We start from the raw sequence: 18251 nt of genomic DNA on the forward strand, positions 1-18251 counted from the left end.
TAATCACCTCCCATCCCAATAGTCCTGACAGTAGTCCTTTTTGTTGATATAAACACATCCCTTTTACTAGTAAGGAAACTGAGGCCAGCAAGGGCAGGTGCAACTTGGTTGCCTGCCACGAATGCCCTTCCTGTTTCTCCTAAGTGACACCCTCTACCAAGAAATCCCAGGCTGCACGTTTGCTAATCTTGCAAAGCTGAGGGGCAGCTCTCTTGGAAAGAAAACAGCACGTTGGAGCCAGACAGGACTTCAGGGGCTCCACCTCAGGCTGCCTGAACCCTGAAGGCCCACTCCTGCCTCGCCCTCCCCGCCGCACTGTACCTGAGGAACTTGTTGAGGTCCCCGTGCTTCATGTACTCGAAGACCATGATGAGCGGGTCGCCCTCCACGCAGACACCGTAGAACTTGACAATGTGCTCATGCTGGAGGTTGGTCAGCAGCTCGGCCTCTCGGTGGAAGTCCTTGCGCGCATTGTCACTGGCGTCCTTCAGCGTCTGGGGTGAGGGGCAGAGATGGGAGGAAACCAGCATATCTTAAACGGAGGGTGTCAAAGGGAAGGCTGCGTGGAGAAGGCGTTATTTCAGTGGGCCCTGAGCTTCCTGATGGGAAGGAAATTCAACTCATTTATTCCATGAAAGATTGGAAAATGGCCTAAATTCTGAGCAAATGTTTGTGTTAACTTAACCTTTTGAGGAAAAGCCCCTCAAGGGTCTGCAGAACTCGACAGTTGATGAAGCACCAGCACAGATGTTACCTCATTAAGTTATGGACATGAGCCTTTAGTCTTCATCCCTTTTAACCCTGGTCTGGGCTCAACTACAGACTTCACTCCCATTTCGGTGCCTGTTGCCCTTTGTAGGATGCTATGTGCACCTCACCTCTGCTCATGTAACCTTTTTAAAACTTAATTATGGAAATATGCAGTAGAGAGAAGAGCATAATAAGCTCTCATGGACCCACTTTTCAACTTTCACAGTGGCCATTTTGCCGGTTTTATCACGGACACTCTAAAAAGCCTTCTCCCACTGCTGCCACACACACTGCTGGCTCAGGAAACGCCCCTGCCAGCAGGCCAGTCACACTGCCAAGACGAAGTTGCCCAGGTTCATGCCAGCCAGGCTCTGGGGACTTTTGTTCTTGGCTCAGATTACTCAGACACCATGGTCTAATAACAGGGCAAAGCTGGCATTTGTTGATGTCACACACATGTGCTGAGTTCTTGCTCTGTGCCAGTCACTGAGCCAGACCTGTGGTGGCATCAAGAAGACAGGGACCCCAATCCTGGCCTCAGGTGCTCATATGCAAATAGGGAGATAAGTCACATATGTAATTAAGTATAAGTCAAGCTTAAAATACAATGTCCTAAATGATCCAGCAACCCTGCATCTCTGTCCAGCTTGATCTCTTCTTGGCATGCCTCTCTTGAAACTTATGCTTCCAATTTATGAAATACCTGTAGATGCCCCAGTGACACCAGGCCACACCTCCTTGTCCTTGCACATGTTCAACCCTCTGCCTGGAATGTTGATTCGGGCATGTCACTGGTATAGGAGGTTGCATAATGCCTCCCTGAAGGTGTCTACATCTTAATCCCTGAACCATGGGAATATGTCACTTTACATGGGGAGATTATTCTAGATTATCAGAGTGGGCCAATGTCATCCCAAACAAGGGGGCTTACAAGGGAGGGGCAGGAAGATCAAGAAGAGATGCTGTGCTGCTGGCTTTGAAGATGGAAGAAGAGGCTACAAGCCAAAAAATATGGGCAGCCTCTAAAGGCTGGAAGAGGCAAGGAAACAAATTCTATCCTACAACTTACAGAAGGATCCTGCCTTGTTGACATCTTGTCTTTAGCTTAGTAAAACTGGCTTTCGGTGTCTGACCACTAGAATTATGAGAGAAAATTTGTGTTGTTTTAAACCCCTGAGTTTGTAATAATTTGTTACAGCAGCAATAGGAAACCAAAACACCTGGTTAACAACTGGCAGTGCTCCAGGACTGGGCTCAGACCTCACCTTTCTGAGAAGTGTTCCCTGACCCTCTCATTGCTGTTACAACCCCTGTTATAACCTACTCCCAGGCTAGGTTGAATGACCCTCATAGGTACACCTCATACTTAATTTCTGTCATATCACTGGCCACAGTACATTCTAAGTGCATGTTTACTTGCTTATCTCTGGAATAGATGGTGAACTCCTTGGCCCAGGGATGGTGCCTTCCATGTCTGCATTGCCAGCACTGGGCATAGTGCCAGGCACATGGCAAGTATTCAGTAGACAAGACATTTCCTAGGCATGCTCTTAGGATTAATACCTGTGGGAAAAATTGGGCAGAGGGTGAAGTTGAGCTATGATATAGTCTCAACAAAGCTTATCTGGCCCCAAAGGATGACCCTTCAGAGTTTTCCCGAGTTGGGCCAATACTGCTGAGCCATTATAACTCATAATCAATCAATCATAAGATGGGGGCCACTCTAAGAAGGGAGTGTGACCACGAGAGGATTTGCTGAGCCCTCACAGGAAACTGGCTATTGAGGACTGTCTGTTGCAGGTGGTTCATCATTGAGTCACCACAGGATGAGTTTGCAATATGCTGTTTACCATGCCTGGGGCACCCATGAATAGGCAGGGTGTGCCTCACATCAGCCACATGGAAACACTAGGATGTCAGGGATAGCAGCAAGATTACAAAGTCTTTTCTGCTGTCATCTTCACAGAATTGAGCATTTTCACTAACTCCTTTGGCAGGATTTGAAGCTTTCTCCCCAATGGTGACCAGCCCAAGGCAAGAGAGCAGCAGGGCTCCTGATCCTGCCACCATTTCCCTCTTGAAAGCCCTTGAACCCTGCAATGTTTTCTAAGATAACAGTGTTTTCTCAGACGGCTCTGAGTCACTGAGAGAGCTTACTTGTAAGGCCTTGTGTCTTTAGCAGTGAGATGGAGAAGGTGACTGAACCCATTTAGACCATTATCACAGATCATGAACAAACTCTACATGTAATCTTTCTTCTCAAGTTTTAGCTATGTAGTGGTGATTCAAATGCTGAAGTGTGTGTGTGTGTGTGTGTGTGTGTGTGTGTGTGAGAGAGAGAGAGAGAGAGAGAGAGAGAGAGAGAGAGAGAGATGTAGCATGATAGAGGGTAGACTGGGAGAGTAGACAGAATTTCCCTTGTGGGGGAGGCACCAAATTGACAGAGTTAACAAGCATCTAATATTTCCATTTCCCAAAAGCAAACTACTACGAGAAGAGTCTTACTTCAATTTCAAAAGCTGTGCTTCAGTAACATTTTCAGATTTAAGAGAGAAGATTTCACTATTCATGGGGCAAATGCATCTCACAAACTTGGCCTCATCCCATGTGCCCATCCATTTTTGCATGCTGGATCCTTTCTCTAAATTATGATTCAATTCTATTTTAAGAGATTCAGAAAATATGGCGGCACCGAGTTGGGCAAAATCATCTTGTGAATTTGGCACTCTAAGGAAAGAATTTTTCTAAGGTGGAACCATAGCCAGACAGCAATCAGAAGTTGGAAAAATTCTGCTATCAGCCCTATTTATAAAAGTCATCTCTGTTTCAGATGCCTGATTGTCATTTTACTCAATTAAGGGAGCCTTGGCTGGTACTTGGAGTCCCTTGGAAATGGACAGGAGGTGGCAGCCTCCCTCCCTGATAATTCTCTCCACTTAAGTTTCATTTTGACAGGCATGTTTGCCTCATCATTGATCATTACTGTTTTCTTACTTCTAGTGTCTGCCTTGTAACTTCATTTCTCTTTATTCCTCGTGAATTTCCTGAAACTCCAAAGCTGCCATCCTTTCTGAAGACAGTCTCAAGGGAGAGGTCTCAATCAGAGCTAAAGTGAGTTTACTGCCTGGAGTACACAATGATTCAGAGTTGGAAGAATGGAGTAGTATGAAATTAACTTCAACACAGAACTGAGAAGTTACTGAAGTAAAATAGAAGAAAGGAAGATTAACTTTCATCTGAAATGCTTCAGCCAAATAATAAAGCTAACAGGAAACTAGTAGGAGGGACAAGGGAGTTTATTTGAAATCATTGTGTTTCTGGATGTTGTAGGACATGAAAAATGATTATGCATTTCAAAATGTAGGTGGTTTAGAAGACACAAGTTAAAACAGAGATGGTGTCCTTTTCTTTTTAATGATCTTATGTTCTTCTCTAACACTTTTTTTTAAAGAAAATCACTTAATCTTTTTTAAAAATATATTTTATTGATTTTTTACAGAGAGGAAGGGAGAGAGACAGAGCGTCAGAAACATCGATGAGAGAGAAACATCGATCAGCCACCTCCTGCACATCTCCTACTGGGGATATGCCCGCAACCCAGGCACATGCCCTTGACCAGAATCGAACCCGGGACCCTCCAGTCCGCAGGCCGACACTCTATCCACTGAGCCAAACCGGTTTCGGCTTCTCTAACACTTTTTAGAGATCATAAGACAAGTTAAGGAGAAAGACTTTTTTTAAAAGTGATTATTATGGTAAGACCTCACTAAGCCCATGCCTACCACCATGCCTAAAACATAGATGTCAATGAGTAAACTCCCAGATGAGGCAACCGAGATGCATGGAAATGTTAATATGCTTAAGTTCTTCTGGGTCAGGGTCATTGGGTCAAGACCTAGTGCTTCTGATATCTTCTAGCGCTGTACTGTCCAAAATGCAAACCAACAGCCACATGTGGTTAGTGATAATTTGAAATATGGCTGTCCAAATTGACAAGTTCTGTGAGTTAAAATACACACTGAATTTTGAAAACTTATCAATAAAATATCTCATTAATATTTTATATTAATGTGTTGACGTAACAATATTTAGATATGTTAGGTTAAATAAAATATATTCATAAAATTAGTTTTACCTGTTTTCCAATTTTATTGTGCATACTAAAAATTTTTTAAAATACATACAAATATGGCTTGCATTTGTGGCTCACATTATATTTCTATTGGATAGCATCATTCTATAAAAGTCACCTCAGTAGGCTATTCTTGGGTCAACCTGCTTCTTGGGAATGTTGAGAAACAATGCTAGACTGAAATAGAATTAAGGCAGATACCCTTCTTATAAGATTCTTAGAGGCAATAAAAACTAAGTATTTAGAGTGATAGCCACAATACTGTATGATTCTTTTAACTTTTGGGTCTCCTTTAAAGAAAGGTAGAGGAAGCTTCTAACAGATTCTTATAAAAGTGAACCTTGGAAGAGTATATTTTAATAAATTCAGAAATAAGGAGAGCTTGATAAAAATAAAATCTTACAAACTAAACAGAGTGCAATGGGTAACTCTCCTACATCCCTACAAATGTAAAAATGAACTAAATGATTGTAAAAAAAAATAAGAATGATCACAAACACTCAGACTGTGCTCACTGTGTATTAAAAACTAACACTCTGTGCACATCAACTCAGTCATATATAGCTGGCCTTTGCAAGGACTTTAATTACATACCAGTGACAGCCTGAAATACAAGGTTCATAGCCACAGTGTTGATTGCTGCTACATTTATTATCATAGCCATGCTGACTCTAATGTTTCAGAATCTAAGAAGTTGACCATCCAGTGAGAAACATGAAGCCAAGCTCTAATTCACATATTTTAAAATACTTTCAATAATTTGGGGGATAAAATGGTTTATGTGTGCATATTATATCAAGGTACATGTTATAAATGCTTTGAAAGGTATGGATCTAACTCATAGAGAAATATTTACTCAAAAGAGTGAATGGAAAGTTGGCCTCCAATGTACAAAATCGCAATAGATTTACAGGCTTCAAATATGCCAGCATACATTTGTCTGAGTCAATTTCACCAGCTACGCAGGAGCTGGTGGAGATGTAGACTGTGACTCGATTGCAAGTTAGGTTATCATGTTCAAGTCAATTAAAAAGCAGCACAACTACCGCAGTTCATATGTTCCAGAGATACAGAGGGGTGAAGTGAATCCTCCAGCTACATTTGGTGCCAGATGAGTCTTCCTTAGAGTGAAATGCACTGTTTTGGTTTTAGCATTAATGAAAAGATGGGGATAAATTGGAGATAAGCCAGAAAAGAAGGTCAACAAGACAAAAAACAGATCTCCCATCAAAGGTTAAAAGTTGAACTTACTGGGACTTAATGACTAAAGCCTACCTTATTCAAGTGCAGGACGGATTCTTACAAGGAAACATTGTTCTCCACCCTACAGTATATGTGAGCAGGCACGTGCATGCACACACACACCAGGAAGAATGCACTTACACCAAAGATCAACATGAATCAATTAAGCAATGTCTGGACCATGAAGATGATTAAGTCTTTTAACAGACCACTATTACAAGTTCTACAATTTCTGTTCCTAGAGACATGTAAAGATGGAATTGATAGTACTTTCTTCAACATTATGCCCTGTTAAGGTATACAAACATCTTTTTTAGGGAAACACTGACAAATGTTCTTTTAAATGCACTAATCTTGTTACCATTCATTTCCATTTTGCAGGAACAAGGATTTCACATGCTGATGTAAACAGAGAGGTTGAGAGGAAGCACAGGAATGGGAGGAATGGGTGAGGGCCTTCACATTAACTGGGATGTGAGTATGGATATGATGACTGTCACACAAAAAAGGGAAGACAAAAAGAAAATAGCCATCTGTCTTAGAAATGAACTTGCCTGGGTAGAGCACTTGAATTGATGAACACTTGATGCACTTTCCCATTTAAGAATAATTTCACTATTTCAGAATTGGAGAGAATGAGCTTTCCTTTTGAAGCCCTTATTCTGCCCATAAGCATATTCTGAGTTAACTGGCTCTAGTTACTTCTTTCCCATAGGTGGCTTCATCTGTGCCATAGGACCACCTTGGATGGTTAGACCACAGGTAGATGGCCTGGAATAAAGACTAAGTGGAACAACTGCACACATAGTATTTTCCTTCTTGAGGACTGTGCATGTGAGTAGTAGAGGCCAGGTGAGCAACAATTGGCATGGAAGCAGCAGTCATATGTTAGAGAACAGCAGAGGCAAGAGACAGCTGCACTACATTAGCAGGGAAGCCTAGAGGACGATCCCTGGTGGCTCTTACTGAGATAGTAAAGAAGAGACAGTCATGGGGCTATCTCAAATCCTGAGTGAACGTTTGGATCCCATCTATTGTAGTCACAATGAGATCTAGCTGCCCTGCAGTTCCTATTTACTTTTGGCTATAGCAGGTCTAATATCCTTTTTGGAAACCAGTACCCCACATTCAGTCATGTGTGTTGGGGAGCATTGACCCAATCTTCCATTTCCAGGAATATGCATGTGTATTGGGCCTGGATAACCAGAATATTCTATTGCCTTGGTCATAGGGCCAGGGGACACAACTCGAGGCAAGCCAGTAAGAGTCAGCCCGTGGACTTTAGCATAATTGTTGGGAAGGAAGAGCTCTCGTTGGGGTTGCTAGGATGGCAGGATCTAAGCAGAGACATTACTGCCAAGTGTTTATTGTGGTTTCAGAAGAACCTGCCTGAGAATGCAGTCAATATAGAGGAAAGTAGAGCCAAGATAGATAGATAGATAATTGATTCCCTGGATCTTGTAATGCTGGGAGCTAAGATACTAGTAACATGGTTTTCCAGTAGCATGAGAAATAAATTCCCTTTTCCGCTTTAGCCAGCTTGAGTTGGTTTCCTGTGAGCATTATACTGCTCTTCTTATTAAAGCTGATTATGATGTTTTGTTGAAGCCAAAGCCCTCACTCCAGGATCCAGTTTTTCTTATTCCAACTTATTCCCTTGAATTACATTTTTACTTGGAAAACATAAAAAAGTATCTCTTACACGCAAATGAGCACAACTAACACCCTTCTTTATATTACTTGACAAGTGGTATTATGCTGAATTTTCTCAATTTGGTTTACCAGGGCATGTGTAAAATTTAATAAATAAAAGTGTGGTGCACAATGGGCACTAAAGTGAGGCCTGAGTTTTAGTCCTAGGGCTGACATTAAATGACCTCGTCCAAGCTGTGTGACTTTGGGTGGGTCATTTATCTTCTCTAGGTTCCTGTTTTCTCATTGGCACAATATGGGAGTTAAGCTAAATAATATCAATAACAGTTCTATGTATCTGTATTCAATGTTTTCTAAAATGATTCTTAATTAGATTACATTATTCTACACATATTCTCTTTACTGTTCCTCCCAGTTATAAATCTCCATAACTATCAATAGCTCATCAAATCATTTCCTTACCTAGAAATGTCAACTGCCAACTCTTTACTTTTTCTGTAGTCTATCCGTCCATCCATCCATCCATCCATTCCTTCATTTATTTAACAAGCATTTACTGCATGTTACTACATATTAGGCCATATGCTAAAAGACATGGTTCCAACACTCAAGAATATACCACTCTAGTGGAAGAGACAGACATTCATGCCATTGATTAAATGAACCCATGAATACATATATAATGAATAACTTTGACAAATGTTATAAAGGACAAGTATAGATGCCTTAATCGCATATAATAGGGAGGTATGGCCTTAATGGGGGAATAGGCAAGGGGAAGTCTCCCCTAGAGCAGCACCTTGAACTGAGAGCTGATGGATTAGCGGGAGTCATGTAGACCAAGGGGCTGGTTTGGACCCTCCAAACATAGAACGGCAGCAACAAGCTAGATGGTACTTGTGGCTGCCTCGTGGTAATGTGCCAGAGGGTTTACCCATCAACTCTTCCAAAACCCTTGGTGAAGATAATCATCATTATTCCCTGCATTGACAAGAAGATATTCAGAAACACAAAAAGCAAAAATGCTAATTTAGATCCCAAAGAAAGTGCCTGCTGAACTTATATTTCTCCATTTCTCATCTTGTTAAGTCTTCCTATGTAGCACCTCTTCACTTTAACTTATATCTCGAGGGAGTCACTTGGCATCCCTGGTTCTTGTTTTTTTCATTTATTGAACAGGAGGCTAGGGTTATATGCATAATTTCTAAGGTCTCTCTCATATTAGGCATTTGATGTTTCTAGAAATACACCTGAGTTAGTGGGGAGGGTGAGAAGAGGCCATCAATCCATCAACACTTAAGGCTATATTTAAAAAACAAAAAATCAGCATGTATTCATAATATAAAAAACGTTGTAGGAATTGTAGCTATTGAAATAGAGGTTGGATAGAGCTAACATAGTTAATGCATTCAATGTAGAGAAACTACAGTGAAGCGTTTTCTTGGCAATTGAGGTATTTAAAGGCAAAGTAACTCATTTTGATCATAGACTGGTTTCTCTGCTTCTTATCCTCTATGGTTCTTCAATTATAATTCAGTGTAAAAGGATAAATGGCTGATAAATCCATTTCACTAAAAAAAAAACAAAGGTCATCCAAAAATATCAAGAAAAGGGCAATCCAGTTGAATCTGAACAAGCAATGGTAGAGGCAAGCTCAGCCTCCATGTGCCCTTGAGTGGCCTGCACTTGCCTCAGGATTCCTCCATCTTACACTGGTTCCTGGGACCCCTCGAGCTCTTAAGTCATTTGGAGCAAGCGACACCAGAATTTCTAGGACCCTGACATCTGTCAGTCTGAATGCAAAGCCTTACATTTCAAATCAGCCAGCTCCTTCTAGAGAAGGAAAAAGGACAATAGCTGCTATTTCTTAGCATGCATAATCAATGCTGCAGGGGTTGCTAGGCAACAGGCAGAAAGGCTTCAAACATCCCTGAGTGTCTCCAATGGAGGAAGAGCAGCCCTGGCAGCCACTCCTCAGAGGTGACAGGCTGTGCAGACTCTGGAAGCTGTGACCAATTTGTTTCATTCCTTAGAAAAATCCCTTTATTTGGTCAGGACTGAACCATGGCTCATTAGATAGTCTTTGAGGTGTCCAATGGGCCCACCGACCTAAAAATGAGCAGGTCAGGCTGGCGAGAGGCAGCTCCAGGAAAGGTCCATGTGTTATTTTGATCCAGTTCATCCTAGAGTCTATGGAAGATCTGACATGTTCCTTGTATGGCTGCTGCCTCTGGATTCTAGAAGTTAAAACAAGCATCCTCTTGGAAGCCTGTAGTCATTCCAGCAAAGCCTCTGATTTCAACAAATATTTACAGTCAAGGTCAGTGAGATGAGACGTCTTAGGTGTGCAACCTTGGAATAAGTGTTTAAGCTGTGGGCATGTTGTCCACTCTACTTGAGATAATAGTTTCATTTGAATTTCAAGAAGGAGACTAGCAAAGAGAATAAGGCAGGATTTGATAAAGGGGCAAATCCATTTTGTTTTATTTTATTTAGCAGTGTTGATGAAAGAGCAAACATTCTTCATAGGTCATTAATTTGTAAACACTTATTTGGCAAAGCCAGGTAGTATATGAGGTATAGGTTCTGGGTTTGGGTCACAGGTAGAATTAGGGCTATGATGCGGATTTAAACCATAGAGAAGCCTGACAGTGGTGATGGGAGATAGGCCAGGTAAAAGCATGCCATGGTCAGGTCAACTGGCTACACTGCTGTCACTGGCTATTCTTTCGTCATTACTAGCCCAAGCCCTGATGTCCTATCTTAGCATGTGCTTGGGAGGAAATTGCCGGAAACCAATTCCAGCATGTTCAGCAGGGCTGAATCATCTGGAGTGGCAAGGGCATTTCCCCAAACCTGAATAGGATACATTAAATTGATTGTTTGCTGCCAGACAACTAAAGGGCATCTTAATTTACATAGTATTGCCTCCTACTGGCCAAACACATAAACAACCGTAGGCTAATTCCCCCATTCTGACAATGCTTGTGTATACCCTTTGAAGTGTATATCTCTGCCTCACCTCAGGACAAGTTGTGTTAATAAAAAGCAAGGGGTCCTGAGATGAGGGGACCTTAGACTTTAGACCAGAGAATTTAGGACTTAGATCTTAGTTTCTTTTAAGCTAAACTCCTCTGACCCCCAAGTGCCTTTCAAAATTATATTTCACCTCTGGACTCCTATTTAATCTACGCACAGCCTTCTCCAGATTTCCTGAACCCTTATTGATGCTGGAACAAGAACCCCAGCAGGAAATGTATCATATGAGTTTAGGGTACCCTAGATTTAGCTATGCAACATCCTGTCCTTAAGGACTTTGCAAGAAGTACTGAGAGGCAGGCGCAGAATAAGGAATGATATGAAGATGAAAGGCTATACCAAGGAATTTTGTGTATCTGTCTCTATACTAGCTGATGTCTCTCAGCTACTCCTCCACTGTCACCTAAGATTCCCTAACCTCCCTGGATTTTTTTCACCTTCAAAGCCTCTCACCTTATGAGCCCATAAAGTGAATTCAGAGTCTGAAGGCCCAACCTAGTCCCCTTGTGGCCCCCAAACAACAGTAGGAACCATGGGCCAGAACATAAATCCACGCTCTTTAGTCCCCTTGTCTATAACACATGGCTGGGTCAGAATTAGATGTTCCTTAAGCTTCTTTCAGTTCTAACATTTGATCAGTGTATGAATCTATAAAAATAGAGGCACCTTTTGGTCTTATTTATCCAAAGGAAAAAAAAAGATAGCAGGAGAAGAAAGCAAAGACTGCAGATTTAATGCTGCCAAGTGGTCTGAACAATTTGTGCTTAAAAAATAGCAAACTTTTTGAGTAAATGAAAGAAAAGAGGAAGAAATCACAGCAACAGGGATTAAATATCCCAAAGTCACTACAGGATTCTTACTTTACACCTTGATGCATTTGACCTCAGCTTTCTCCTCCTCACTCCTCTCCTCTCTTTTCTACTGTCTCACCAACCCCATTTGCCTTTCTTAGTGAGATAAGGTTTACTGGATAGCTATTACATTTCCCATCCTTAGAAAGGTCTGACCTTTATTTACCCCAAACTGCAAGTTTAAGGAGCCTTTCCTGAGAGTCTAGGAATGCTGATGCCACTGGGGTTACTTACTTTTGATGATGAGAAAAGCAAACCCACAGTTTGCATTTCAGTGGACTTTAACAGAAATTGTGTTTAGTCTGAAGGATGGGTAAGTTCAAGAGTAATTTTCTCTCTCCTCAGTTACCATTATGTATATGCTGAATTATTTTAATGCTAAGTAAAACAGTAATGAAATACACATTTGCTTTTAAAAAATCAAATTGATCTGCTCACTAGTAAACAAATGCTATTCGTATAAATATTCTGTATTTGGCAGAAGCAAAGAAACAAAAAGCCAAAATTCAATCATCTTATATTAAGCTAAAGAATTGCATTTTAGTACATTAGCCATGTCCATATTTATTTGCCACTTAATTGATTTTATAAATAGATGCCTTTTTTAAATGTTTTACAAATGTTATTCAATACCATGGTGTTGTTGTTTTTTGTTTTGACAATGCATATGTAAAAGATTTACAGAGTCTTTTGTGTTACTTTTATTACTTCTTGTGTCTTAGAGAGCTCAGCGTAAATTTTATCCCCTTCAATAATGTTAATCTTATTGAAGACCAGGTCTCCTTTCTGAGTTTCTGAGAAAATGGCAATGATAAAGGACTTTAGGGCTTCTTTATTTTAGTCAAACCTTGTATCTGCTAGGGTGGCAGAATCCACAAGAAATGCCACTCATCCCAGAATAAAATCACACATATACTACATACAATCCTGGGGCCTTGGAAACAGTTGGGAGGGACAAGGTGTAACAGAAGATGTCAGTGGAACAGAGGCTGAGAGAGGGAGTGAATTCATAGTCTCCCTTTCAGAACCTCAACGTGAGAACAGGTGCAGCTGAGCTGGACACAAGCACCAAGCAATCAGGGGAGACAGGCTGAGTCTTCAAGCCTTAGCTGGTTGGTTTCTGTCTGAAATTTAGTTAAAATTGACTTGAAAGAGTAGCTCAGAGCTAGTTACAGCCTTTTTAGGTGCCCCTAGAAAGAACCTAGGACACTTGGATATGCCCCAAATATCCTTCCCACTGTCCACTTAGTTAAAAGAGTTTGAGCACATCCTTCATAGCAGACATGCTCCTGAATTGGCCACTAAAATAAAAAAGTAACTCTTTCAACACATTACTGAGACCGTGGATACCAAGACATTCTGGAGTGTTCTCTTACCTTCACAGCCACCAAGATCTTGTCATGCTCAGGACAGAGGTTATAGCATTCAGCTAGGAACACTTTTCCAAAGGCCCCTTCGCCTAGCTCCCTTTTCAGAACAATGTTATGCCGCTTGATGTGCTGAACAACTGTAAAACAAAGAGAATGGAAATTAGAATCAAAGCACACAGAGGGGAGGCTGAGGGTGGGGAGTCTCAGGGTCCATGTCTGGGCTCTTCTCTGCACAAAGCAAAGCAGAGGAGAAGCCCAATGTCCAACCTCACAGTTGGCTTGCTCTCCAGAGCTCATTTATTGTCCTTGATAGAAGTGAAGTAGGGACTTGCCTGTTGGCTGCAGAAGGTCATTAAATGGACTTTACTGACTAGGAAAGGGGAGAAATGCGAAAGAAATGCACCTTAATGGCAGGTCTCTTTCTTACAAGCCAGATGCTTTGCATCTATTTGTCAGTCACATGTCTAGTGGGGAAAGGAATTTGCGTCAATCATTTCCTTCCTAGGTTGGCTACTAGTGATATATCCTTAACAAGATATTGTTTGGCTTTGCCTGGTTTTGAACCTACATAAATGGAATCATACTATATGTATTCTTCCATATCTTGCATCATTCATTCAACAATGTCTTTCAGATTAAATTTTATTGAGTTCCAGTGTGTGTAGTAGTGATTATATTGCTTTTACTGCTTTATAATATTCTGTGGGAGGACTGTACTGCCATTTGTTTATCCATTCTATGTTGATGAAGATGTTGTACAGTTTCTTTTTAGATACAACTTGATATAAAATGCAAGTGGTGATTAAGGTTTTACTTTAATAGGATTTTTCCCCTGGTAACTCATGTGGTTTGAAGCAATGATGGTTTCCACAGGCCTCTGGGAACTCAGGGTGATAAAAATCAAAAGGTCTTTTATGAGCAACAATATTAATGAGTCTAGGCATGTATATTAATATCTCATGCTCTGGTAACAACTCCCGGATTGAAGGGGAGAGAAATGTGTTCATTAGGTAGAGTGCCCATATAAAGAGATAAATGTAATTCTTGCAGAGAATTAGCTGCCCTATTTAAATCTAATATTTAACTCCATGGTTGTCACATGTTCACTGGGAATTAAATAGCCACTTGATTTACTTTACATTCTAACCAGATCAAGGCAAGTATTTAACTTTTTTATCCCATTTAATTTACATTTTCTTTTTTAAAACATTTTCTAAGGAGGAGAAAAAGTTGGTAGGAAATAAGTTTATAGAGCTATGGCAAAAGACAAAATTTCATCATCTCCAAAACTAAAATTGATGAGACCAGTTTTCCCATGTTGACCTTGAAAGCAGTAAATGCCTCTTTTCTTTAAGAAATGGCTAGTTTGTATTAATTTCCTTTGTTGTCTTGGAAAATAACAGATTACATGAATGGTGGCCTTTTGCCAATGTATTCTCCTGAAGCAGAGTTAATCTCTTTTATAAAACCTATAGCCCAGGGGCACAGGTAACCATTTGTGTTTGTATCTGCATTCCTGACAGTGCGTCACAGTGCTTTGCATATGGTTGGTGCTGTAAAATATTTGTTGAAAAATGGGCTGAATCATAATAAACAGCAGGCAAACCCTGTATAATCATATTATCTCAGTCAATTGACAATCCTATTGAGTACGAAAGCAATAAAGAATTCTCTGAGATGTCAGCAGCAGGGAGAACGACTAACCCGAGCTAAGTATTTCTTCCCATTCTCCTCCGAAGAGCATCAGTACTTATCCCCACCTGCCTCCTTCCTGTTTCCTGAAATAACCATGGAAGTCCTTGGTACCCTCTCAGGGGATCACTTCTTAATCAACCTCTCATCCCAGCTTTGCTCATAAATGTCCCAGGCTGAGTCAATGCTCACCCCTTCACCTCCCTCACAGACCTTTCTTGGAGCCTTCTGGGATGGCTACCTATCATCCATGAGCTCTCCTTAAATTTCCCTCTACCTCCTTGATTCAACCGAAACCTTGGCTATGCCCTGAGGACATCCATGCCTTTCCCCTACAGCTTTCTCAAATGCAAGCCATCCCCACCCCTTATCTGCAGGTACTTCAGGCCCTTGTGTGTGGTTTCTGGCCATTACTCTCTCTCTCTCTCTCTCCTGCTGGAAAGAAATTTATAGAGCTATGGCTAAAGACAAAATTTTCTAAAGCATCTAGCTATCCTAAAGCATCTATCTTAGGGAGCCAGCAGCCTATATCACCTCTGCCCCTCACTGCTGACATCTTGGTTGCTCCTCTCACACACTGAGCTCTTGGCTGACACATTCCTCCTCCACCCCACCAGTGTCATCGTTCTCAGGGTGCAGGGCACAGAGAATGGTTCAGTCACTTGCCTAATCTGTAGAAACACTGGGCCGCCATTTCTTCTCCAGTTCAGAGGTGAGGCTCTGTGAGAGTTTGGCTGAGTGCATGGCATTAAGGTGACTTTTTCTAGGACCAAGACTTTCTTAATACAGGAAGCAATGCTCTGATTCTGGACAAGCTCCTTATCTCATTGTTGACTAGCATTTTGAATATCACTGCCTTAAAGAGCCCTATGTATTTGGATTCATTTATACAAAATATCCTGAGGGACGTGAATCTAAGGACTCTATAACAAATAAACCATCAGGTAAGCATGTCGATTCTTTACACACATTCTTTCCCTGAGGTCAGTCAATTCTCTTCTGAATCTTAGAGACCTGATTAAAATCACATCAAACCCAACACGAATAACTAATAAAAAATAAATAAATGCCCAAACTCCAGCATAAATGGGTTCCTAGATTTGAAGGGAAAAGTTGATTAAAAAAAAGCTTTATCAATAAAGTTTCCTTTTTCACCTTGCCAAAAGAAAAGGGGGCATCAAAAAGAGGTATATGTGGTGTAGGAAATATACTGCCAAACACATGTGGTCTGCAGACTGATCTATGTACATCTATATATTCAAAATAAAGTGTGTGATTACATTATTGTGCAAATAAATTTATTTTGTAAAATCAGGGAGAAACTGATAACTAGCAATAACAATCAAGATGAATGGCTGTGAACTGTCTAGCCATCTTTGTCATTAATGAAATTTTTCAAAGTGGAAATTTGGTGCCCTTTGTCTTTTGCTTCATGTTGGACCAGAGCTGAGTAGATTTCCGGTTCTGTATTAGCATTACATTACAGCCGCTGAAAAATGCATTTTGTCATAAAGAAGCTTCTGTAGTTTACAGAGATACCGGCAGTTTCAGATGGTCTAAATTGAATTCCTGGTATTGATATCACCCAGAAGTAAATTTTATACACACACACACACACACACACACACACACACAGGCTATAGATATAACCATTACCACTGAACCTAAATATAAATAATAAATAAATAATTAAATCCCTGTCTACTCAGAGTTGAAGTAAGAAATGTATCCTTCCCGTTTCCCCAGAAATGAGGTTTCATAGAAAACCTTGACCCAGTCGACATGTCCTGCTCAGCACACGGACCTTGAATTGAGATACTTCTTGAGTTTCTCATATATGCCAGCTACTAAGTGATCTGCCTCTCAAAAGAAAGATATTTTAAAGTTTTGAACAGGAAGGTAAAAAGTAATATGGATTCAGAAGATAATATTCTGTATTAGGAGCAATCTCTCTTCTTCTCTACAGACCTAAATGTAGGGCCAGTTGCCTACGTGGTTCTCTCTCAGACGGCTGGGTGCTGTGATGGGAAGAGAATTTAAAGATCTGTGAGGCTGACTCCCTCCTGTTTAACAGCTGACCAGTGAGACTTGAGGCAGGACAGTGACTTCCTCAGGGCCATACAGCTAGGGGGTGGCCCAACTACGACTCCGGTGTCCTGACCTTCAGAAGAGCCACCCTTGGACTCTGTAACACAGGCCCATTTGAGACTGAAGGCAGTGAGCGTCTCCTGAGATTAAAATAGTAACAGGTGTTTCATTTAGTTAATTATCTTTTCCAGTAGAAATGTTTCAAACATTCACGTTTATCGTCTGAAATGGGCCAAACATCTCATAATGAAGAATTTCATTAAAAAACAGCAAATAAACATAAAATATGAGTGAGAAAAGCAGGATATAAAAGTTAAATACCTTAGAAAGTGCTTAAGTTTGATCTGAATAAAATTAATAAAAATTATTTCTATCTATCTTGATGTCTGTTTCCTGGGTAGCATATTAAAACAGGTAAAACCATCTACCTTGTAAAAATAGATTTTCATAAAAGATGGAAACTATGTTTTTGAACTTCATCTACATTTTTATTAAGATACAAGTTGGTATTAAAATGAAATAAATGCAATTAAGACCACAGACATAAAATGCACCAGGACAAGACACGGCCAAATATTCATAAATAATATTAATGATGAAATAAAATGGAATAATACTGAGCCATTCTTACGCACTTTTCAGCAAAAATTCCCAATGTGCATTACCATCAATTAATTTTCATATCCTTCTGAATGAGGTCAATAGTCACATTTATTTTACAGATGACACCACTATTAATTGACTTACTTGCGGTCATAGAGTCATCCACTTATCCTTTTCCAAGTGTTATTTCTAATGAAATGAGAGGGAGAGAAGTGGGGGCCTAACACGTGCTGATTGCTATTATGAGCCAGAAAATGTGTTGAGAGATTTACAGGGGTTATCAATCTTCATAGCAATCTAGTAAGGTATCCCTATCTCCATTTTTTGATTAAAGTAAAAAGAAGAGCATCAGCTGAGCTACCTAACTCATCCAAGTTTCTACCATTGGTAACAGGCAGAGTTTGAGTTCTTTTCACTACAACACTCTACCTTTCCTTGGCCTTCTTATAAAAAAGCAAAGTGAAAGTGTATGAGCTCAACTTTGCCCACCTAGGGAATTGTGAGTCTACTTTTAGCAATTTAGTTAAGCAAAACTTTGTTAAGCACCTATTATGGCCTGGGCATTTTTCTAGGGCCTAGATAAAAGGATGAGTAAAATAGACCCTAATTTATTGAAATTCTTCAAAAAAATCAAGAAACTCACAACCTAACAGGGCAGGAAAAAATATGTATATCTATAACACCTTACACCTTTGCTTCCTTCATAAAAGATTTTAGGTACTTTACATAACCCTGCAAGGAAAAACAAAATTTAAATAAGAATCATCAGGGAAAGTGGCATGGAAGATGAAGGCAAGGTATTCAGTAGAAATGCAAACATGCAAATTCTAG

General features: G+C 40.4%; 1 protein-coding gene across 1 annotated transcript in view; it reads right to left on the reverse strand.

Annotated features, from left to right (window-relative positions):
- NTRK2 (neurotrophic receptor tyrosine kinase 2) overlaps positions 1–18251 on the reverse strand; it is a 312980-nt gene that overhangs the window by 63731 nt on the left and 230998 nt on the right. Inside the window, exons 18-19 of the mRNA XM_023763642.1 lie at positions 13044–13174; positions 322–494 (exon numbers count right to left, since the gene is read on the reverse strand). Coding sequence (XP_023619410.1) covers positions 322–494; positions 13044–13174 — 304 coding nt within the window. The remainder of the gene's footprint in view (positions 1–321; positions 495–13043; positions 13175–18251) is intronic.

The sequence above is a fragment of the Myotis lucifugus genome, unplaced genomic scaffold (genome assembly GCF_000147115.1).
Source record: "Myotis lucifugus unplaced genomic scaffold, Myoluc2.0 scaffold_295, whole genome shotgun sequence".
In the NCBI taxonomy this organism is placed as follows: Eukaryota; Metazoa; Chordata; class Mammalia; order Chiroptera; family Vespertilionidae; genus Myotis; species Myotis lucifugus.